The following is a 25,257-nucleotide window of genomic DNA, read 5'->3' on the forward strand; positions in this document are numbered from 1 at the left end:
AAATGGGAGAGGGGACGCGGGCCTGTACCTTCCACTGCATTGCCAAGAAAAGTTGTCGCGGAGTATATATGCTTTATAGAGCTTTGAATAGGGTATGTTGCACATGGTCACTTCAAATATTGAAGTATGACAACGTTGTGTTCTTTATTTCAGACTGTACAACCTCATTTGGCCCTCTAGCTGCTCCAATCCTTTGGTTGAGCCGGATATTTGGAAACTTCTCGTTTAAGACTTTTGGCGAACAGACGGCGAAGGTGATTGAGATCCGTAAAAAACATCCAGAGGTGGGTTTGGTTATGCTTTGGCCTTATATTACGTCGATTACTAATTGTGAGAAGATTGTAGGTCTTACCCAAAAATGCTTGAAAATGTCACGCGAACCTCAGTGGCAACGTTACTAAAACACTCAGTTGGGAAACTCGCCGTCGAAACCTGGGCCGCTGGCGTCCACCGAGACCGAGCTAAATGCGACAACAGCGCCACCCTTTATCGTTTGTCTGTACTATGGTCACCTCGAGCTTTTTGAAAGCCCGTTTTTGTGTAAAAACAAACGAAAAAGACTCTTTTTGTATGAAATTTATTGGAGTTTAGTACCAAAAGATGAGCGCGTGATGTTTTTATCATCTTTAGTTTGCAAGGTTTTGCGGAACAATTAATATTGTTTTTATACAACCATGCCTCAGCGGGCCTTTCAGGTAGCGCGTCCGGACCTAGGTGCATTTTAACTTCGGTAGTTGAACGCGGCGCGTCCGCTGGGGAGACCGGGATGGCACCCCTGTAACCTCTACCGCAGTATCTGTTCTTAAAGCCGAAATAGAAGTCACGTGCAGTTCCTCGAGTGGCCGCTGCGGGAGAAATGTTCGTCATTAGCTTGGTGCTCAAAGACAGATTGGGGCCATTTTTTTAAAGCTGTCTCTATGGGACTTTCCCAACGGAGTGTTTTAGTAACGTTGCTCAGTAACTTCCAAGCGGTTTAGTATAAGATTCTCCCTGTAACGTTATACCAATATTGGTTTTTAGTCAATTCACGTTAACAACACAAAATAGCAAATAGCGTGTTCGTCTATAAGACGAACACGCCTCCCTGACGTCACGCAGCTGCGGTGGCGCTGTCAACGGCACTGCGCATGCGCAGAAGCTTCAGTTCACTCGAATTCGGTTTCTGCGCATGCGCAGTGCCCACACCTGGTGTGGGCAAACGCGGACTTGTTTGTAAACAGCGTGTTGGTCTATGGTACGTTATAAGTCTGTTATGTAGGAAACGACTGAAATCAGAAATTGACCGAAACGAGAAAAGCGACCTGAGAGTTACGTTGTCAGAAGAACGTTATCAGCGCCACGTGATCACAAGACATAACGTGAACGTGCCTATTTTGTCATTTGGTCACTTGACCAGCGTCTACTGAATCTGGCTGGCGTTTTATAGCCCTCCAAATTCAGAGCGTTTAGCTGACTTGGAACATCTCGAGCTTTGGTGGCCGCTGTGAAAGAGAGACCGGTGCAGCAGGGCTTCCATTAGCTGACATAAGCGACAACCAATGGCGTCCAATCGTTAAAACTTGCAGTTCGAGTCTTGGTTCACAAATGACCGCACGAGGATTTAGAAATTTCACAATGATGATTTTATTAGGTATGACCAAAATACTTGGAAACGTTTTTTTTTTCTTCTTATCTGCTACGATGTCAGGTCCGCAGTTTTCGTGAAGCCAAGAATGAATCACATCTGTCACCTGAGCTATTTGCTTCAACCGCATTGAAGAAGACGTCATGGCTTCGACGTCGTCAAGCCATTTTCCAATATTTTAGTCTATTTATATGTCTGCCTACTAAGGCAAAGAGAAAACTGTGTCTAAACGTATGGTCTTAACTTTGAGAAGTAGCATGCGCCTTGCAGTGGAGACACGGTTAGTGTAGATAAGATTGCCAGAGCTCTCGTTTATAAACAGAAGCGTACCATCTCCTTTAAGCATCGCAGACCATCTTTTTAGCATTAACGAACAAGCTCGTCCAGGTCTGCGATTTATTGAATCAGTTCATCTGGCGAATACCAATCTTTGCTTTATCTCGTTTCTCTGCTGTTCGAGATTACATCTATTTCTTTTCTTTTTTTCCAAAGGGTGGGAGAGAGAGGCACTGAGACAAGAGCTTAGTATGTCTGCATATTATCAGGGTTAGAGTCAATAAATAAGCTGGGACGAAATTGAAGATTAAACAAAATGAAAACGGGGAATCTTGCTTGACCCATTTCGAGGCTCCGTCAGGCATTATTGGCGATCGCCATTTCTGGAGGCAAAAAGCGTGAGAGAGAATCCAAGCCCCTGCCAGACGCTGACGCGGTCTTCGGGTTCCAATCCGTGCTTAGGATGCTTTCGAAAAGTATGGCAGTCTCAGATAACAGGTTACTTCCATAAATCAGTCACCCCGGGCGTTGCATTCTGGGAACCTGCTGGCCAGGAGCGGAGCGCGTGTGTATTTTGCTGCCCACCGATTCCCACAATGCATAGCGTGGCATTGCGCCGCGATGAAGCGTTTGGAGCTTTGAAGTTAGTCTATTGGCGCAGCAACTAATGAATAGCGCGCTCTTTAAAATATATACATACAAACGAGTTGCACAGTTTCGTTTACTTCTTGAATTATCTTTATTAGCTACGAAGAAACGACTTGCTCCAGAATCTCATCGATGCGGAGTATGAGGATCTTGCACCTGCGCAGACATCCTCGGGTGAAGCAACAAACGGCAGTATTAAAGGTATGCACATGTGTAAGCTAATGCCATTTTTGCAAAAAAAAAAAAAAAAAAAATAGCTCGAGCATTTTTTGTAGTTAAGTCTATTGCGGATGGTCACTTTCTCACAAAAATATTTTGTTATAGTGATTTATAACTTAAAAAATGCCGGATGTGGCTTATTATGTTTGCGCTTCTAGTTTTGTTTCTTCTTCCGCAATGTTATTAAGGGCTGACGTCCCAATTTCCTAGGCCCCATAGCGGTAATCAGGTAACAAGAACTCACCGCGCAGTGCGCTTCTTAAGGCGTCGCGTACTGTAACCTTACATTTCCACTTTTGTTGTGCCATTGTATTTGATCCCTCAGCACTGCGTCGAACGAAGTTTGAGGATTCGGCGCTGCGTATTTTTGTTTAAAAAAAAAATATTTTCCTGGCTAATATGTACCGTCAAATGCAGGGAAGCTGCGACAGCACTTGATTGAACTCATGGGATGGGGTTTACTCGTGTTGTTCGTACCGTAGGAGGAAGGTAGGGAGTAAAAGCAGCGCAGCAACATTTCCTTCCCCCAACGTTCCCTTCCACCTCACCCCTCCACCTTGATCCCTGCCCCCTCCCTCTAACGGTACGACCAAGGCGAGAGGTTCTTATATAAGAGCTATCAGCCATGTCCACCTTTCGTAACTAATTAGCGTTGTTTTAAAGTTAGTAGCACGTCTAAGTAGTCGCCAGCTAAGCGAAGAATCGGCGACTGAGGACCGACTGGTCTTACGGTATGCAAGAGCGCAAAGCAATCGGGTGACTATCTACTGGAAAGTAACAAGCGGAAGTGACGCAAAACGATAGTTCACGCATGCGCGTACTTTGACGCCACTGCGTGGATGGGGTCTAAGTCAAAAGTAAAAAAAAAGTATTACTTAAATATCTCTTGGCAAAAAAAAAAGTTTTTTATAACGAGAGGCGGATTGTCCGGGACAAAGTTTTTTAAAGGAAATTATTAATAAAAAAGCTCAGGGCAGAAAATACGGAAGACTCGTTGCCAAGGGCATCCTCGACTATGGAAGGGCTTTCGGAGGCGCAATGGGGGGCGACGGGTGTATCACTGGGGCGCGTGTTAACCCACCCGCCTTCTCCCGTTTACTGCGCTTCGCGGCGACAGTCTGCGCATGGCTCATTAAAACAATAAGTAACCCCCCTGGCCCATCCGTACACGCCGCTTCGCGGTGCCCCGCCGGCAGCCCAAGCCCCTCTGTCCCCCATTGCACCTCCGAAAAAAACGCATCCATATGGAGACGCCAGTAAATAAGGACTCTGTCGTCGTCCAGCGCCTTAGTCGCTTTAGCGCTGTCTCTGATTCCTGAACATGTCTATTCCCACAATATTTTCTGCTGAGATTCTTTCTGGATGTGTCCCTCAGGGTCTCAATTACCCCTGGCGGTCAGCGGCGTCAGCCATGGCGCTTAACCGCTCCGATAGACACCGGCTAAACTAGACGCACCCCTTGACTAAGATTTCTTAGCCGTCCTCTAAGTCGCTCGGGGCGACAAAGACATGATCGGTGAATACCGAGTGTTTACTAAGCTGTAGCTGCTACCTGTCACGTGACCATTTTAGTCGGTTACGTAGTTATAGTCAGCGGTTACACAAGCGCTACAGTCACGTCTGGTGAATACGGCTGTATGTCTTTAAAACAACAACAGTGTTAGAGGGATGGTGAGGGGGGTTCACATTCTGTAAAAATCGACACGCTCTATACTTCGTTTCAGCTTTGGTCCGAGCGCGGCCGATGTTGTGAGCCGAAGGGCCAATCGAAGAGCGCAAAAAGCGTAGCGTCATGGCATGCTCTCTGCGCTGGATAGGACTAGCCGGCTGAGGAGCACGCACAGAGAGACGGCGAATACCGGCTAGCCCTATCAACTGCAGAGAGCACGCCATGACGTTGTGCCTCTTTCGCTGCTTGATTGGCCCTTCGGCTCATAACATAGGCCGCGCTCGGACCGAAGCTGAAACGAAGTATAGCTAACAAAGCCGTGGGGCTAGAGGTTTTATGTCACCTACCATAGGCCAGAGACATATACGGCTCTGCCAAAGGCCAGCGCGGTGCATGGGATGGACACGTGCGTTCCGTCTGCGTTCGGCTGGAGTGTCCGATCAGTGAAGGAAAGCGATCCAGTGGAACGTTGACGTAGCACCCGATCAACTCCAAGTGGCAAACAGGCAGACGCTTGACGAGAGTAACGGGAAAGCGTGACGTCGCTGCCTACAAGCGTCGCGCTCATGAGACGCCACGGCGAGGCCACTAGGGACGCGTCTGCAGCTTCGGGGATGACTTTGCCTCTGGGGTTGAGTCGGGGACATAAGGGGCGAGTGAGTCGCCTGCTCCTTGCGCAGGAGCGGTGGTGACGACAGAACGACGCCGAATTCCGATTGGCTTTGATGGAAAGAATCTAAACAGTGCTGCACCCGAAGTGAAGTTAATGACCTCTACAACGTATGTTAGGCCTACATTGGAGTACGCTGCATCGGTACGGGGCTTCTACAAAAAAGATCAAATTAGTGAACTCAAAAAAGTTCAGAGGAAGGCGGTGCGATTTATTGTCTCCAAATGCATGAGACTCGGTTCTGTCACAGAAATGCCGCACAGCCTCAGTCTCCCCTTACTTTCGATCCGTCGAAAAATTGCTCGACAAAAGTTTTTCTCTTTGTTTTCTCATCACCTGTCTAATAATAACCGGGATTCTATAGATTAACGAATCTTGCATCGATAGAACTAAAATAGGTTAGCACTAATCAGTTTGAAGTGCCCAAATGTAATATAGACGCTTATAAGTTTTTTTTTACCCCTATAACTGTAAAAGATTGGAATAATTCCCCGAAAAATATTTTTGTCATCGGACTGTTTAGTTGAATTTGAGGGCTCCCTTCTGAATGTGTATAAGTTGGACCGATAAGTAGTAGTTCTAGTTCTTTTGCTAAGTAGTTGATTTCAAGTGCTGTTTCAGCCCCTTTATTATGAGTAGATGTCGCTGAATGTGTACTGTATTAAAGTACCGATGTTCTATGTTTGAGTGTTCTTTTATACCCGACACCTGTTAAAGCCCCGTACTTGGGGTGAACAGTATTCACAAATAACAAAAAAATAATAATAGTGGGTAGACCTCGACGCTAGATGATTTTAGGTCTACCGAGTATTTTTTTTTTAAAGTATTCCAAAATGAGCTTGGCGCTCCGACATCATGGCAACCCCTGTGCTAGAAGCGGACAAATTTGCGCTCCACATAACGATGACGTGTTTGCGGGGAGGGGGATGGAGAAAAGCGCCGGCTTTGTCTTCTAGGTAGTATTGCTCTGGCACAGTTGAAAAATGGGTGCAATGCAATGTCATACAATTTAAACTTCGTAATTTTTGTGAAAGGTAAACGCACGTGCTATATGGGATTTTCCTATAACAACTTCTATTGAAAAGTAGTTGGATTATGGTATTTCTTTTTTGTTGTACAGAACCCGCCATTACCCTGATATTGTATAAGCGTCCGACTAACATGTTCAGATCGTTGCACTTGAATAATGTTTGCTCGGTTTTTCTAAGGACAGTTTGTACTATTTTTGTTATCTATGTACCCGCATTTCGTCGGGCTTGAACGGGAGAAGCGATAAAAAGTGATATCAAATTATTTCCGCTTTGCAGTTGCTCGGAAAACCAGGGCATTATCTTCGGAAGAAGTAATCATGAACTCGACTGTCTTATTCGTTGGAGGGTGAGTTTGATTCGGTTGTTCGTTTCAATTCATCAACGCGTTTCATTAGTGGAACGTGAGTTGGCAAACCAAGCTTCTATATTAGCTCGTAGTCCAAGAACTTCCGTGATGGTGTCCTATTAGAAACCGATCTTCGAGCACGTAGTGTCAACTTCAATCTTGGTAACACTTATTTTTATATTGCGTGGCTTTGAAGAGAATTCATGTATGAAATTTAGCTCCAATAAAAATAAGAAAGTAAAAAAAAACTTCCTCCTAGTGCTTAGACGAAAAACTATCAGTTTGTTAAGTATAAAAAAAAAACTTCGGCCATTTACCACTTTATGAAGACCCTGTGGAATATAACGGCCTTACCAATAGTCAATCATGTTCTGTAAGGTGATATATTAAAGTATGTTTGTGTGCATGTTAAATGGGATAATACACAAAAATAAGAACAAATAGATTACGCTTGCCATGAAACGCTCATAGGTTACTTAGGATGCACACTGAGTTTTATGATTATGAGAGCTCTAGTAATAAGAAGAATTAATTTTATAATCTCGACAACTTGCATCTGGCGACTAAGAAAACCTGAGAAAGTCCTAGCGTAATGAGCCAAGAGTATTCTTATCATGGTCCCCCTGAACCATGTTATTTCAACTATATAGCTGAAGGCTTTAAAAGTACAGGCGTTCAGCGAGCAACAGCTTTCGAAAATCCCTTAGCATGGTCCGATCACTTCAAGTTCAGAAGCTTTCCCTGCTGATCCGGACCACTAATGCTACATTTTGTGGGAAGTGCATCGACCCTTCTGCAATGCGCAGTTTATTTTTGCGTTAGAAACATCACTGTACACATTTTCTTCAGGCACCCAGTATAAGGCAGCTTCCTTTGAAGCGTTAGATTTTTCAATACCAAGTAAATGCGTCATTTCGTGGGTGTCTGCTTAGGCCCATAACGATCTTTGCTCAGATATAAGAACCTTTTGAGGTGCTAACACTGATGCGTGGTTCTGCCACTCACAGCTTCGACACAAGTGCAACCGCCCTCTCTTTCATTACGTACGCTCTCGGCAAGTACCCAGACGTCCAGGAGAAGGTTAGGCAGGAAGTGAACGAGGTGCTCAACGAGGGTGTAAGTTTGATTTACTCGGAATGTGTTTGTGCGGTGGTTTTCTACGAAAATATTGTAGCGCTCGACTACCGCGTTCGACCGTTATACGTGTGTTAAAGATATAACAAATACAGGCACCATGGTGCAATTGCAAAACATAAATGCAAGACCCACAGGAATTGAGCCTAAGTGCTTCGAAGCTGCACACTAAACTGGCTGTGCTAAGCAGAATAGGGCGTGGGAAGAGCTAACGGTTGGTTTGTAAAGTAAATATTTTACACTAGCTTTAATCATGCTGTCAAAAACCGCGGAACACAGAATGTGCTAAGTTACCATACGCTGGACGTGTTTGGATTGGGCATGCTGTCTGTGTGTAATGATGAGTAAAAATGATGTGTGTGAAGCAGGCACTGAAACCATATCCGTACCCGGAACTGAAAACCGTTTATTAACGAAATTTGTTTAGTAACCGTAATGGGCCGAAACCTTTATTTGAGCTTTATATAAACCGTAACGGTAAGCGTAGTTGGAAATGATTGACTGTTAACCAATATTAATAAAAGATAAGAGAATTAGCGTTCCCAAGAATGCCTGGTGGAGAGATTTTGAAATGTCATTGCCGTTTAACAGGGTTAAGGTCACCGAACGGTGCATCATGCTAATATATTTCTGTTCAATCCAAATCTAATACTTATTTGGAATCAGTGGTCGAGCTTATAATGATGTCGTTATTTCTAAATATTTCACACGCCTTCAATTGCTACATGTATCCAGTACGTGTCGCCACGACGAAATTTCGTGCCATCCCTAGTTGCAACATATCTGTAAGAGAAACTTTAGCTCCAGAAACCGGAAAAAATGGCGCTAATATATAAATGCATGGTTTTTCAAGCGTCACAGAATCTGAGAGTAAGAAACGTGCGCTTTTATAACCAAATGCATCTGCTTGAAAATAGCAATCGAGACTGAGGTGTAAAGACGCATAATAACGAAGACTTGTGAAAGGAACGAACACGCAACATATTTTTACAGGTTACTGTGTTGTTCGTTCCTCTACGTAGTCTTCCTTGTTTTGCGCTATTGCGTTTAAATTATGTTTAATAGTCGCCAACTAGCCCAAAGTCAATTTTATTATACTTTATGGTACTTAAGAGTGCTTTAGTAGAGGATGGCTATAGGTCTGCTCCTTCAATTCATCAGTGTGGACGAAGCCTCTTATGCATACCTTAGGTTGCAACAAACTATAGCGACGAGGACGTGCGAATGATTCTTTCAGCACCCAATGGAAACTTTCGGGAGGTTGCTTACAAACGCTGGCAAACAACAAAGTAGCGATGTTTATTTTTCTTTATTTTTCTTATACAGGAGCGATAATCGCTGAGTTGCGGCGGTAACTTGTTTGCTTGCGTTTCAAACAATTTAATCTTAATAGATGTAGTGAACAAGTGTTGGAGCTAGAAACGTGTGCAGATTTGATCAACTAGAAATAATAAGACGTTTTTTGGATTTTTTGTTGTTATGAATGTCCCATTGTTGTATATCTGGGAACACTTTACTCCGTTTATTATAAAACGGCTGTCTAGCGTCTGAATAAAGAAAAACAATTAAAAATAGCGACAAGAAAAAAAAAAAGACGTTTTTTAGGAACGTGTGGCCGGTAACTAAAACTGTAAAACACAGAAACGAAACCGATGTCACCAGAAAACGGTAGCCATAACCGTGACCGAAACGCGCTATTTTACGGTCTCTGTTGTGGTGCTATTGCAACCACACACTTCACGCGTATGGTAACTCAACAAACTCTCTGCCTTCTGGCTTTTATTCTAATGATACAGCTACAGTACAACTGTATTCAACAGGAATCGTGTTCAGTGCTTCAAGGGAAGCTGAGGACGTAGTTAATTTCGAAGGGCCTTGTCACGAAGCCAACACCCTTTTTTCAGAATGGATGCCATGATTTATGAATCCAGCCGAAGCAAAACGAACAGTTCTGGTTTTGACGAAAATAATTCCTAGAGAAGGCGAACAAGATGGCACAGGGTCAAACACAAACCTCCAATACCCGGACCAGGCGGATTTTGTCGGTCGCGCACCAGTCACCTAGCTGTGTTTGAATATTTCTGTTTGTCCTTTGTCCCTCTTGTTCCCTTCTCCAGGGATTATTTTCATCATTCTTGTCCAGCTCGCTTGCACCTTTGCATTTGATTGCGTTATAAAATTCTAATTTGGTGTTTTTGCTTTCACAATATTTTTTTGCAACATGGTCATAGACAACTTCATTTTTAAAGATATAATCTGGTTTCTGAATGTCCTTTCGTTTCCAGTTCGGGTTCACTAGTTAAGTACGTTAGTTCATCCTTCTTTGTAATAATAATAATAGATAATAATAATAGTAATAAACTTGTATCCAGGATATATTCATAAAAGCACAACAGGAGTGCGGGGGCAAACAAGTCCAACAATGGCTTGTGTAATGCCGCTATAAAAAAAAAAACTATTGAAAAAAAGACATGTCCGCTAATAAAAGCGGTGTAAAGTTTGTCACAAGTTTCTATAATGATAATTTTCCATTGTCACTAAATTTCTATAATAATGTTTATTGCATGTAAAGTAAACATACAAAAACAGACCTGACTAATCCTCATTGGGCTTGTCTGGCAGCGTCTGGAAGTCTGCAAAAGAAACACACACGCACAAATGAAGCACATAAGTTAGAAAAGGAAAGCCGTTTACAACTCCCTGTAACGCCGAATTCGAGCGCAGCTCTTGAGGAGGAGGAGGGAAGGGTACTGAGGGGAGGGTGCAGCCCTCCTCCCTCCTCACCTCGTTATCCTGCCGGCTACTCCTCCTCCTCTCCTCCCTCCTTCTTCCCTCATCCTCCTTCCCCCCCCCATGGCCCCAGTGAGGTCGCGTGACCTCCGTGACGTCAAGGGGGTCACGTGACCTCACTGGGGCCACTGGGGGGTCACGTGACCTCAGGTGGTGACGTGACGTCGGTCACGTGACCCCATGGTTACGCCGACGCCGCTCAAGCCGGAAACGGCCGCCTAAGAGCTGCGCTCTAAAACGAAATTAATCAAAACCAAAACACAAGTCAACCAGGGTCAACCAGGGGGGTTAGTTATTAGGTTAGTTATCGAGATATACAACTGTATAAGTAAATAGTTTATACTTGTTAGCACAATAACATTTAAAACGTGTGTTGTACACGTAAAGAGAGTTTTTTTTGTTAATAAGGTTCATGCTTCCAGGGGTCGCTGGACTATGAGGCTGTTACAAGAAAACTAAAGTACGTCATACAGGTTATCAATGAGGCCATGCGGATATGGCCACCCGGTCTCACGTGAGTACGAAAGTGACTTTTTTAGCGGAAGTGCCAAAATACTGACATCATTTGGCATTTGCCTTTATATTAACTGTTGTGCAGTTTTCGCTTTGTTGTATGTAAACCTGAAAATAAAGCCAAATTAAATTAGAACTGTATATAAAGCTACCACTGAATTCATCAGGATTGTAAACCTATATCAGTTACACCCGCAACTCTAATACTTCACGTTAACATTAGTTACCTTAACATTTCACAGGTCTTTCTAGAACCTAATTGTCTTGCAGATAGCTATAGGCTAACCAAAAACGGTTTAAGGTTTTAAGTCGTGGTTTTTTCTGCTCAAATCAGCATTTGCCATAGTTTCAGCAAACGAAAGCACTTCAATGTAAAAACAAAGATGACAGAAACAAATAAAACATGCGAGGTGGTGGGCTCGCGATGCAGGAGAACAGTTCAGTGTAGGGTAAGACGACAGAAACCAAGTATCAAACTAAACTTTTGTACGCGTCTATACTTTCTTTAAGTAAACCCTCCCTTCTCTTTGATGAGCTGGCGAAGATTCCCTTAATCGGCTGCGTCATAACAATTACGCGTTGAACTTCAAGAAGCTGAGAACGAAATAAGTGTTGACCCAACACCTCCTTGATTAGAAGGCTGTAGTGCTGAGATTTCGACGTCAATTGAAAGAGTAAACGCAGGGCGTGGATTGGACATGTCTCAGGCGAAAGGTGACCCAGCCCTCGTGTACAATTCGTGCCCTGCGCTTGGCTCTTTATGTGGCGCAGAAACTTCAGTCATCGAGCCTGGTTCTTGGGGAGGCGTGGTTCTTGTACAGTGTGTTCTCAAGGGCTATTTGGTCGCAAACATCCGTATGAATAAACTAATTTAACCAGAGTACATTGAAAATTTTCAAAAGGGAGTCTTTAGGTGATGCATTTATTGTAGTAAAGATTTACGAGTGTATGACAGAGGAACATAACAAATAAAAACACACAAAAATCAGCAGAGACACAAGACTGCTTACGTGTGAAAATGCAAAAGTATGACGCACGCACTAGACACACCTTTGGCCCACCAGAACCGTCGAGCCGCCGTGGTGTCGGGGAAGTGTGCTCTTCTCGCACACCGAAGGCCTGGGTTCGATTCCCATCCATACCAGAATGCACCAAATTATGTTTTGAAGCCATCAATTTGTTTTGTTTACAGGAACCTCCCTGAACAATTTGACGTCAATCCGAGCATTTGTGACGTACTTTCACTTGGCTCTGTCGGCCATATTTAGTTACATCGCTCGGTCACGCCGCCAACGACGTCGGATTTTCACGTAATGGGGCATATGATACTTTCGCATTAAATACCTCTTTCTTAATGCACAAAAAGGAAAACCGAAAAAAAAAAAAAACTCTGGTTGACGCTGCTACTCACAGATAGTACCGCACACATTCGGATCTGCTGGACTGCTTCAGGGTTTTCATCTCAAAGAAACTTTTACGTTTTTGCTTTATATAGCGCCAGCTGTGGGTAGCAGCCTCAACCCTAACTGTTTTGCCGTTTTTTTTTTCTTGTGCGCAGGAGAAAGAGGTATTTTTAGGCAGAATATTTTTTTTCTTTGAAATCTACTGTCATAAAACTAGATTACGGTAAATAAATACAAACACCTAAATGCAAGCCTAAATTTGTAATGCCCTCAGTTCATTGGCTCATTTATTCTATTTTTTTTTGCGGCCCTTAAGAGCGTGAGAACACACTGGAAAACACGTCTCCGCGTCACGCCGAAACATATTCTACGGGGGGAAAGCTGAACAAAACAAAAGGCAACTTCGATACCGTGCTGGTACAAGTAACATGCATTACAATTTCCTTTGCACCCTTTCCATGTTTTCGCTTCGTCATTTGACCGACTGCACTCTCGGGCATAGGGTAGTTTCGTACATTCGTGTCTTATCATTGAGTGCGTTACGTTTTCTGGTAAGAGCTTGCGATGACGGAATACTCTGGTACACTCGCGCCACCTTTTTTTATGCGCCATGAGCACCATGGGCAACCATTTTTCATGGAGTGTGCTTACATTCGATTTCGCGAATACTGCACAAACTCCAGTCTGTAATCAGTTACGGGTTAAGAAAAGTTTTCGAGGTAAAGAAGGGCTAAAGAGGAGGAAGCGAATGTCATACCGGAGAGGAGGAAACTTCCTCTTCGCTTAAGCGTTCCGTCTGCTTCATCCTCCTAGCCTTCCTTTTTCCTCGAAAACTTTTCTTAACCGGTCACTGACTATAGTTAGAGGCACTTAAGGGCTCTTTGACAGATGGCGCTAGTACGGCACTGTGGTCTTGTCGTCGTAAGCTATTACAAGGGAATGTAATTCACTTTAGCAGCCTCAAATGCTCCTATGCGAACCAGCCTCAACTTTTGACGATAAGGGAGTCTACCACATGCGTTCTCCTGTAATACGGCAGAAAAACGCAAACCTGGCACAAGCCTGGCGACCCCAGATGGCCTAACATCCTAACACGGGTTTGCTCCAAGGACAAAGTGCCTTCCTTTTGAGTTTCTATGATTTTTCTCTGGCCCACAACATAACCACCAGAGTGCCAAACTTAAGCCAAGGATGGCACGTATAAATCGAAGAACCAGCAGCAGTGTAGCCTAACCCTGGCACTAGTCGAGAAATTTACATCTCCAGATTCCACATGAAAACGGAACAACTAGAAGTGACGCCTGACTCTACCACCGTTTTTGTGATTTCGACCAAAGGTACGAGATAACAGCCAAAGTACCAGCGGTGAAGCCCGAATTTGACAATTTTTTTGGCGAGGTAAGAGTCAAGTCAGCAAGACTCTGGCTTAAGAAGGCCAAGTGTGCGCGTACTTAGGCTTCTTCGGGTTTTTAAGGCCCAAACTTTCCCTATAACAATCCAATTTTGCCCCAAATTTTTGTACTACTCGGGTTTCCGCACGGGCATGCCTGTCAAGTGTTGTAACTTGTAACATAAGAAAAGGTCGTCGACCTCATCCACAGGTTTACCACAAGGCAGGCGAGGGAAGATTTTGAGTACCAGGGCATCAAATACAAGGCCGGGACTTGCATCATGTCTCCAGTGGCCGTGATCCACATGGACGAGAGGTTTTTTCCGGATCCCACAAAGTTTGACCCTGACAGGTATTAGTGACACGATGCCGTCTGGATCCTGATGACAACGAGGAGGTTTATCGTGTCGAAGAAAATAGTGACTATATTTTTGTGATGTCGATTATGGCGTGTGATAATTTTATCTTGGTCATTAATAGCACCCTTCAGGTGCATTTGGAATTCTTGGTAACTATTTTTAAGGTTTTTACTATAATTGAGCCGAGTTGGTTTATTTGTGGTTTGGTCAATCCCCAAGCATCAGGCAACTTTTAAAACACGAAATAACATAAAGTTGCAGACAAACTTTAATCTCAACAACGATGCCAAATGTCAATATTAAATAACCGTCCGTGGCATTCATTCACTGTTAGAATGTTAAAGCAACGTTGAAGGAAGTGGTGAAGAAAATTCAGAAAAGAAAGGTTATACGAGGTTCGTTATGCAGGCAAAGACTGGTAAACACCGAACGTGTGTTGGGCCTATATATATATCTAGGAAAAACGAGGAGGACGTAACGCGCTCGCGCCTTTTCACTCGCTACGCCAAAAACTTTGCTTCTGCGTGATTCGACCCCCGGCCCTGGATAGCGCAGTGATCAAAGAACCTGTCTTACCCTATAGATGAGTTCGAATCCTAACGGGAGCTGAAGTATTTGTATACGCTTCCCTACGGACGCAACGCTTTTGGGTGTCGGTCTTCTTTACAGCGGGCCTTTACAGCCAAACGTTACAGAACTCCGAAAAAATCGGTTGGTAAAACATATTTCGTGTTAAAGGCTGGTTCACACATTTGCAACGGTTGCGTTCGCATGCAACCGAAACGACCGTAACGATTAAAACACCGTAAAAAACGTGACTCATTGATCGCTTCGCGAATCTACCTCTTGCATCGCTTGCCATGTTGCGTACGGCGAACACTTGTCCGGGTGACCTTGTTACAGTCGTTTCGGTTGCATGCGAACGCAACCGATGCAAATGTGTGAACCAGCCTTAAAGGGGCGGTGCAACGATATTCAGTTGGAATGTTTTTCTCTCTACACGAGCTTACTGGCACACCTGGGACTCAAGGATACTCACACGCAACGCCATTGGCCAAGAAACTCCTTTGTTGCGGTGTAATTTCAAGGACAAAAGCGATCATTTCCATTCAATCTCTCCTTTGCAAAATTTGATGACGTAACTCGGGGATCGCAGTACACCCAAGTGACGATATTTGAATGCGGTTCATAGATTGGACCCGAGCATTGCGTGGGCACTCGACTTGGGCTCGTGACAATTGCTAGCTCGAGAAGCATTCGGGTTGTGACCCGTGTCCAATCGCTGCAACGACGACAACAGCCGAGCCATAACAATGTCTGGAACTCAGCGCGTGTCCTCCGCTTTGCCAACCCCAGCGCGTGGCTATGATCAACACTGGCGGCATATAATCGGCTCCAGATCACATGGCCGCTTGTTCTGGCTGCGAGTTGAGGGGGTAAACGCTGCTCGTTTTTCTTTAATTTTTTTCTGGGACTTCTATTGCGTGGGGTGAAAAACGAACGCGTGTTTCATAGGTCATTAACATTAGGGATCCGTTTTAAGCGGTATTTGCGCAAAGTACAAAAATTGTTGCACAGCTCCTTTAAGAGCCGATTAGAAATTTTTTTTATACCACGTTGCATTTGCCCGAAAACATTAGTTCTTCCATTGGCCCACAGTCACTCACAATTTGAGAATTGCAGGCGTTGATGACCATGTTCGCGCATCTGGCATCGCGATTCCTTGTTCAAGGTTGCGATTGTTGGCTAATGCCACAAGCTCTTTGGCAGCGCACGGATACCAAGACGCTCGGGAATAGACCCTTTTTCAAATTTTGAAATGATGCATAAATTCTTGGTGGCCACCATTCATGCAGCGTGAGCGCGCTTTAAACGCGAGTGCTTCGCCGATGTTCAAAGTGCACTCGGATCGTAAGGCATCCCCCACGAGAGCTGCGTCAGTGCTTAGCACCCACTCGGAACCAAGCACCGGCTTCACGTCTGAAGCGACGAGACCTGACGGCTGCGCATAATCTATGCATCATTGCACAATTTCAGAAAGGGTCTATTCCTTCATCTTTCTATAAAGGGGCACTGAAGTCGATTCTGAGATCGTCCATTTGTGCTGACAACTCAATCTATACGCTCTAAGCATCCCAACAAACCCGAAAGCACAACCGTGCGTAGCTTTTTTCCTCGTTAAAAGTGTGTTCAAAGATCGCGACACGCCCTTTTTGGGAAGTCGTTTCTTTCGACTGTAGTGGGCGACGAAGGGCGCTTGTCGGTGAGTTGCACGCGATGGTTTCTCCTTCAGCGGTGAAAAAGAGGAGTCTTATCCGACTCTCTTCGAAACTAGTTATAATAAATTCATTAGAAATCTGCGGGTATTGTAAGGCTTTCATTAATCCACACAACACGCGATAAAAAGGAGTCCACATGTTTTTCTTTTGCCTTAAGATGGATAGGCGATTTTGTAGTATAGGACTTGGTATGCGTGGGAACTAACACATTTTAACCAATAAATATCAAAAATGACCTTTTTCAAAAATGACTTCAGTGCCCCTTTAGGCTGTAAGAGACTACAGTCATTTACAGCTTATGAAATGTACGAGTGGCTTATAATGCTGACACTTCTCGCCTCGTTATATTCTTTTGCGCTCTTTTCACAATCTAATGGGTTGCTGAGTGACAATTAAATTCTCCAGTCTCTCCACGCCCAGAGTTTCTTAACTTGTCGGTGTCTATACTGGTGTGCGTCAAAGAGCTCTGCACCCACTGTACTCCGTTCACCCCTAAGTTGACAGTGCGGTGAAAGCTACGCGCGCGATGATCCTGTCCTGTGCCTATCTTGTTCCGGGTGATGGGCACTGCAGCCAATACCCACGCGCAGAGAGCGGAGCGCAGGTGGTCGAGGCGGTTGATTGACCCTGCGATTGCGTATCTTTCACACCGCGATCAGTTTAGTCGGGAAAGAAGTATAACGTAAATGGGCTGTCGCAACGGGACGCAACAACCTCTCAACGTAGAAGCTCAAATTTATTGAGCATTTGGATATTGAAGTTTCGTCTTGCATTTGGTGCCGTATTAACCCCTGCTCCCTCATCCGTCATAAAACGTTCGGTGCTCGGTGATCACCGTGTCAAATGCTTTACTAGGACCTTACATTCTACTCTCTTCATTTTGATTAGACAGCACATCTGAAGTGCCAAATGTTCTCTTAGCGGGTGGCACTCCCGTGTTCGGGAGAACTATTGAGCATCGCTCAGTTCACGCTGTCGTGCCTTCGCGCTGTGCCGAGGTAGAGGGCTGCCGTGGACGCACCAAGATACCTGATTTGGCGAGTCAGCAGAGACGGCCGTCTCCGCCGTCTCGATGGGTATCGACGACGATAGATGGTCATGGACACCCGTGATCCGAATTCGAAGGAGGCTGCGATCGTGAACTACTGCCAAATACAGAAAAGCTGTCTGCGCCAAGGACATTCAAGTTTCGCGTGTGAAGCTGAATTCACACGTAAAGCATTTCACTGTGTGTTGCAGGTTCAGCGAGGAGAACGAAGGCAGTATCCCGAAGTTGGCTTTCCAGCCTTTTGGAATGGGTCCTCGAAACTGCCTGGGACTCAGGCTTGCTTATCTCGATCTTGCCTACACTGTTGCCAGGATGGCGCAGAATTTCCGCTGGGAACTCGGAGAATCACAGAAGGCAAGTTAAATCAGAGGCCTATATGACGTGCGAGCTGTCTGTTCCTTGCGCACCTCATTCATTGGTTTACATACTCAAACGCTCACACCTGCTTTTGTTTCCATCCGATCTAAACCAACGATAGCCTGCGCTTGGTTGTCTCGTCATCGCGCATTCTCTATGTTGCCCTATGGTTAATGTGCTCGTTTTTAAGGACGAACACGCCCATTCTCGGAAGGCAATTGCCTTCCCATGCGGCGAAGACAAACTTCGCAACACTTGCCCGTCGTGTCACTTCTTTGACGCCGATTTTTGGGTAATCCAAGGAAGATCCCCTTAGATCACTTCGCTCTGCTCTTCTTTTGGCACACACCACGTCCAGAAGATCTAAACTTGACGAACAGCAAGTTGGAGCCTAAAGTTTGCGGAGAGCGCAGATTGAAGTTCGGGGACGAAAGCGGGGCGTCATCTTCCTGAGAGTCTACTTGGCGGGCTCCGTGGACTTAGGCTCTAAGTTTGTCATAATAACTTTAACCCGAGACTGTAGCAAAAGAAGAAAATAATCTTTATAGCTGCAGAAAAAAAAAAACGGCCAGACTGTGCTGGGTCACTACGCGGCTTTGGTTTTGTGTCGCGTTTCAAGCAATCTGATATATTTGTAGTAAGGTTGGCTCGGCATGCTTGTCTCCTTTTTAGACAAGTCTTTAGTAGAGGTAGGGGTGGGGAGGAAAGGGTCAACCTTGCAGCCTGTTTTTGCGGCACAGTTAGAAAGCACTGTGCTCTTATCTTGAAGTGGGACCTCATGAGATAGAAGAGAAACGGTCCAGAAGTTACTTGTTCAATTGTGCTCGTCCTCTGTAGGCTGCTTTTACAGCGGAGCTCTTCAGGGCTAGTCGCCCCAGGATCGGGTCCCGCGCAGAGAAATGGAGACACCGAACTCTGAACACCTACCGCCATCTATGAGCGACGGTGGTAAGCCACGTATCTGGTTGTCGCCGTCGCTCATAGATGGCGGCAGCCTTTCCACTGTGGCAGTCTGGCTTGCCGACTTGCGTCCGGCCATTACATTCCATTGCACAGCTCCGCTGGTCTTCCTTCTTCACCAGAGTGGAAAGGGTGAAAGATTTTACGGGTTTAGGGTTTAAAGCCTGATATGCTTCTTAAAACTACCCCCAATCCCAAACCTTTGCCAGTTCGTCCGTTCGCGCAGTTTCCGCTAAATTTAGCGGGAAAATTGATATGACAAGACCTATACACAAAATTAGTTTTTCAGCTAAATGTAGCGGAAAAAAATGACGGAACGTGAACTATACACCTTGGAGAAATTGATGGTACGCGACCTGCACGTGAACTCAATTTCCCCGCTACATTTAGCGCGAAAATGTACAACTTTTGGCCAAAACACTAATTTAATTTCCCCGCTAAATTTACCTGGAAACTGACGCCAGGTGACCTGTACACCAACTCAATTACCCGTAAATTTAACAAGGAAATTCACGTCTCATGGACTAGACACCAACCCAGTTTTCCTGCTACATTCAGCGGTGAATATCGACGTCACGTGACCTCACATCACGTGATTTATACTACCACTCAGTTTTCCCCTTAAATTTAGCCGAAAAATAACCGTCAAGTGATACCCCAACTCCCTTACCAATTCCACCGTATTATAGGACTTTGAAGGAAAAAGTCGCTGCCAATTGTTTCTTCTTTTTTTTATTATTCTTTCGTGATGTAGGTGTAGGTTCTGCGCGTTGGCCTTGAAAAAGGCAGGATGTTCTGCAGTTGTGTGACGTAGCCGTCCTGTATATAAGGAGGGTGGCTAAATAAAATAATCAGCATATTTAGAGACGCGTTTGTCCGTTCGTTTCTCTATGACTGTAAATCTGGTTTCCTCCTTCTGCCTCAGACCCGGGTAAAATCATTATGATAAATTTCCACCAGTTCGTCCACGCACTGACTGCATTCCAAAATTCGATTTTCACGAGTCTAAGGCGTAGAAGTGAGAATAAAGGGGTTGTTTGGCGATGAATGCTAACCTTCTTCGTTTAATTTCAAGGAGCTTTGCCTGCATCAAAGGGGCCGCCCGACTTGCGTATGGGCCAATGCACAAGCGCGTTGTAAGACATATCCAGAAACTGAATAAATGAATATCTGCGTTTACAGAGAAATGCCAGACATACTGGAACAGATGGAGGCAGAGGGAAGCTGTATTCGCTTTTGGAGATTTGAGCAATAAGCTTCGTTTTCTTAAACAAGACACGAACCTTCCGCGAGTCGTAGACACTTTTTATTAAAACTCGCTGCCCAGTTTGTCATGTTATTTCAGCTCATGTAAAGAGAGGAATCCATTTTATCCGGGTAGCTATTGTCCGGGTTCACGAGTAAAAGCGGTGAGGTTTTTTTCCGGGTCTGTAAAAAATCCTGTGAGCTTTTGTCCGGTGAGCTTCGGTTCGTTGAGCTTTTGTCTGGTAAGCTTCTGTCCGGGATTTACAAATGAAGGTGAGGACGAAATAGAAAGAAACGACAGGACGATTATTGCACCATGGTGTGGCAACAGTTGAAAGAAGGGATTATCCTTCGTTTCATTCTTAGTCGAATCGCAGCCGACGTCATGAGCCATAGGACTTATAAAGCATCATACAAAGCGCAAGGTTAAGACGTTCCTAACACTTTTTTGAGCGTTCTATTATAGACGAAATCAATCAAGCGCTACAAATGCGCTCTGAACGTCCGCTTTAAGCATGTATTTGTGTTTGAATGTGTTCCATTATTTGACTACTCTTACGACGAAGCCAGGGGGTACAGGACATCTGATCGAACGCTTTTTCATGGAACAATTATATATTCCACCAAACGCCGATTCACTGAGCGCCAATTTCAACGAATCGCTTGACGCCGTTTTATTGAATATTACTTTACCGAATTTTAGAGCATTATAGTGTATTTATCAGTCTGCTCTCGCTTGTATGCTGTTTTCATGCTCGTGTTGAATTACCACAAAATAATAATTATAAAAAAACTACCTGCCTGCTTTTTTCACCGAAAGTTTGGTTAGTGAATCATAGAACACTCCAAAGCTTGAGTTTGTATACGAGTACGACTTACTGTTTTCAGGTAAGTTATGCGCCTCTTCCCTACCATACACTTTGTTGCATATTTCCTAAATGGAATATAACTATTTTTTGCCGTGGCTTTCTGTGTTGCGTATGTATCTATTTATTAGCGTTTTCATTATATGCTAGGAGAATATCTTCCTTTTCAAGAACTTACGTTGGAATTACGTTGAAAATTCCGCAGGTCCACGGTTCTGCCAACTACAAAAATAAAAAAAGGGGAGACACGTATTGTTTTCTCTTTCATGCGACAAGGAGACATGGAACTTTTCCAAGGACAGTTTCGCGCTGGGAACAAAATACATCTCTTTAAAAATGAGGTTACGCCCTTGAAGGGACGCACAGAGCACGACACTGTTAGCGCAAACAAGCGATCGCCGGTTTTTCCAGTATTTATCTTTGGAACCAAAGGATGCAATCCAATTTATTATTGCTACAGAAAGAGCTCATTCAGTTCTATGACGTAAGCGATAATATTTCGTGCTCGCTAATACTATTTAGAAGTAAAATGTGAAAATGTGCCTTTGTCGTGTTCGCGCAAACAGAGTCGCGGTGTGTATACCTTCGTCACTGCGCCCGATGGTCGCAGGTTTCACGAGATGTCAAGGCGGTGTTCTCGTTTATTATTAGCCACATTGGCAGCACAATTCATCAGTTGCTATAATACAAGTGGAAATAGAATATGTAGCTGAGAAAATAAAGTTTTTATTATTATTAGTTTTTATATTTGTAGGAAAAAAAAGGTCTGCTTTTCCACTCGCGTTAAGAGAAAACTAATTCGTAGATCAAAACGTCTTACTGCTGAACTGCCGCGTGGCTCAGATGTATTGATAGCGGTTTGAAGGAATCGTAAACATCAGTATATAACTTATCGCGCTGGGATTTACTACGGCGATGCTCGAAGCTGGGCATTAATTAATTGAGGGTATGAGTGCATGACACTTCTGGAATAAAAAGGGTGAAAATAAAAGCTAGTTTTGTATATGGGAAAATTATCACTAAGCCTTTTATCTCGAAATAACCAGAAAATTGTTTAGGTCTATTTCGGGGTTTACTATGATTGAAAAATGTTTGAAAAAAAAAAATATGTAAATGGCTTACCTGTTCTTCACTTTATTTGGACCTAATGAGCGTCACAGCAACACATATTTGTTAGTGTGCATGCAAATATTGGGAAAACATAGTTTTCGATTTTGCTTAATTTGCTAAGGTGCGCCAATATTTACACAATCTTAGCGAAAGCTTGCATCAACTTTAGACACTTCTGTAGTAAATTCTACCGCGATACGTTACGAACCTGATTTAGTTTGTCCCTTCAAATGGCCATCAATCCTTTTGACCCACATGGTAGGTGGTGTTCGACGCAACTCCTTTGATGACACGGCTTCGATGAAATGACGTTCGATGAAATGGCGTGTGTTAAACCAGCTTCGATCGAACGGTATTCGATGAAGCTGCGTTCGATAAAATGTCCGGAGCAAGAATCTAAGTATTAGCGGCGAGATGTTTTTGTGGCGCCCTCCTACGGTTCCCCCTTGTGACGTCATTACCTTGCAAACAACAAGTTCGATGGTGTTTGTAAATAGCATGGCGGAACCTTGAAATCATTGCGCTCTCAAAGGAGCACTGCCAACACCGTCAAAATTAAAGTTCTTTCATTCCTCGTATTTCCGTCGATGATAAATCCTTTTCTGACGTCATAGTCAGCGTTACGCCAATCGTGGAAGCTCCACCACAGCGACGCTTTCGGTCGCGCACGTCGCCAATAGCAGCCGGGTTATTTTTTGCGGTTTCATCTATATCATATGGTTCACTTTTGCTTTGTGGGGAATTTAAGTGGCAGGCAAAGCTATGGCACGTAACGTAAAATAGCCGAAGGCACCTCCCAGTGATTTCACACCTTTAAGTAAAAGTCCAGCGCGTTTACTGTTCTGTTAAGAAAGTGATATGAGTCAATTCAACACCTCCCATGAACACTGAAATTAAAAGAATAAAAAAAGAAATGTGGCATGTGCCTTAATAAGTGCAAACGTTATGCTTATAGATTCTTTCTTCGGCGATTTGCTGGTTTATATGGAGCTATTGTCACGGTAGAGGAACGACAACCCCTTCTCGGGATTCGCGACGCCAGTCACTTTAGGAGTCATTGGGTTGAATTTTCGGCGTTACTTAAAGAAGGCCGACAGAAGCAGTGTCCCGCGTTGGTCTTCTTTAGATTACGTCAGAACTCCTGCACAATAGGCTTTGTTACCTACTAGGTGTTGGCCCGTCACTTTTATTTGTAAGCGTGTACTTACATTCTCGAACAATAGAAAAGTTACCTATCGAGCTCTTGCTCCAGCGCTATTGAACGGTTGAAAGCTGGACAATTATCCAGTTTATTGTGAGAACAAGCAGAATGTTAGCGGCTGTTTTATGTTTGTAAGTTGTCCTAACTTGGTCGGCTAACGATTGCTGAATCAACACTGGGAGTAGTGCTCGGTAAAATAAAATGAAAACAGGTCATCGTCATTTATTCAGTCAACTTAATATCTAACGCCCAGAAATCGACAGCTAAATCTGCAGATCCTGTGGATTCACCCGTGCTTGACTCTTTTTCGCGGAACGCCTCTGTATTGGGCGAAATAAGTGCGGGCTCAGCGAGGGCTGGTTAAGAGGGGGGCGACGACAAAATTTGAACAGCCGATCAAGCCTCGATAATGGTGGAGCTTTCTTCTGATAGATAGCGCTGCAGGCCCCCTAAATGAGGAGCTCGCCAAGCAATTGCAGCGTGGACATTATCTTTTCGCGGGTGGCGTATTGGGAAACTTCTGTCACTGGATGAGCTGAGATCAGTCGAGTTGGACCTCTTTCAGCGTGCGGATGCGCGGATCAATGACCCTCTTGCCGATCGTAGCCGAAAGAGTTAGGGCTCTCTTTGTCTGATGTTCATTTCGCTATTTATAAGTAAATGATGTCACTGAGACGGCTGAGCGTGATTCTTTATGGCTCTCTAGCACGATCAGTTCCATATTGTGTTCAGCGGTAGCCTTGCGTAATACTACAGTTAATTTTCTCCGCTTTATACGCCAACACTTTGTTTTACAAAGAAGCCCACGTCTGCACAGGCAAAAAACTTTAGCGACGTCCAGCGTTTCTTAAATTGGCACTGAAATGGATTTTGAGATCGCCTATTTATGGTTTACTCAATCTAGAGTTCGAGGCATCCTAAAAACAAACAAACAAACGAAATGCCACTCTTGACCGCCGATTTCCCTACTAAAAATCTAATGACAGATCTTGACAAGCCCCTCTTTCTTCGCCTTGGAGAACACGCCAAAAAACTCCATCGGACGGCGTTAGAAAAAATGGCGGTATTACATCTCCTACACCCAAAGTTTTGACGTCTTTGCCAAAATATATTGAACAAGGCGCCTCAAACGAGCACAAATAGTGACTTTCGGAATCTCGACGAAACTAGCCAATTAACTATTTTCATTGGTCAAAGTTTCTGAAGGTGGTGAGGACACGATGACGACCACCTATGTCAGAGACAATAGTGCCCCAGTATTTCTATTGTCGTGACTTTACTAGTACATCTTGCTCTCTAGAACTGATTATTTTTATTGACAAAAGCTCCCAAAAACAACACGCCATCAAAAACGCGTTTCTACAAAAAACACTTGAGCGGCCCTTTAAGCTGCAAGAGACTTTAGTATCTTGCAGCTTAAAGGGTCGCTTAAAGGGTTGCAGCTTGCAGCTGAGACCATCAACATCACAAATGAACAAGTTCGGGCTTTTAGAATGTCTCATCAAATGTGAACTGTTTTGTTGGTACCAAATGTACGTATTATTTCAGGGAGAAATGCCTCTTGGACAGTACGGCATGGTGGCGACTCCGGGAAGAGGACCTTGGATTGTCTTCCACAGATTATGAACTCTAGAGCAAGCCCAACAATATACAACTTTCTCCGTTGCGTCCATACGCCAGAATTAGCTTTTTGGTTGAAGCTACACGCTACGTGATTCTGTTAAGGCCCGTTCACACTCTTGCGACCGAGTAAGACCGAGAGAGACCAGACCGGTTTTTAACCCTCTTGCGACTTCTTAGGACCAGCTTCGCTGCAGCGGATCCGGTCCTAAGAAGTCGCAAAGGGCTCAAAAAGCGGTCTGGTCTCTCTCGGTCTTACTCGGTCCCCAGAGTGTGAACGGGCCTTTAGGTTATGACGCAGCATCAGTAACGCTGAAAAGACCGAGCCACAGATTGGAACCGGACTCGAAAATACCCGCTAGAGCAATCTGTGCACAGGGACAGCCTTGGTGAAGCTCCTGTATTACCTTTTTTATGTTGCGAAAATAAAATTGTTTTTGTGCCGCATTGTGTGATGTTCACAAACACCCAAGTACGTACGCCAAGTGAAAGCACCGCA

General features: G+C 44.3%; 1 protein-coding gene across 4 annotated transcripts in view; it reads left to right on the top strand.

Moving 5' to 3' along the window:
- LOC8042544 (cytochrome P450 3A14) overlaps positions 1-24,858 on the top strand; it is a 58,859-nt gene extending 34,001 nt beyond the window's left edge. For 3 of the 4 annotated variants that reach the window (XM_040212495.3, XM_040212493.2, XM_040212494.2), the window contains 8 exons: positions 154-284; positions 2,647-2,749; positions 6,414-6,483; positions 7,491-7,599; positions 10,830-10,921; positions 13,925-14,065; positions 17,591-17,753; positions 24,687-24,851. In XM_040212495.3, coding sequence (XP_040068429.1) covers positions 154-284; positions 2,647-2,749; positions 6,414-6,483; positions 7,491-7,599; positions 10,830-10,921; positions 13,925-14,065; positions 17,591-17,753; positions 24,687-24,764 — 887 coding nt within the window. In that variant the 3' untranslated portion in view covers positions 24,765-24,851. Of the gene's footprint in view, positions 1-153; positions 285-2,646; positions 2,750-6,413; positions 6,484-7,490; positions 7,600-10,829; positions 10,922-13,924; positions 14,066-17,590; positions 17,754-24,686 lie in introns of all 4 variants that reach the window. The other variant, XM_040212496.2, reaches the window with a different exon arrangement.
- Positions 24,859-25,257: the final 399 nt, after the last annotated feature.

This window comes from Ixodes scapularis, unplaced genomic scaffold (genome assembly GCF_016920785.2).
Source record: "Ixodes scapularis isolate PalLabHiFi unplaced genomic scaffold, ASM1692078v2 PGA_scaffold7__128_contigs__length_106722199, whole genome shotgun sequence".
NCBI classification, from domain to species: domain Eukaryota; kingdom Metazoa; phylum Arthropoda; class Arachnida; order Ixodida; family Ixodidae; genus Ixodes; species Ixodes scapularis.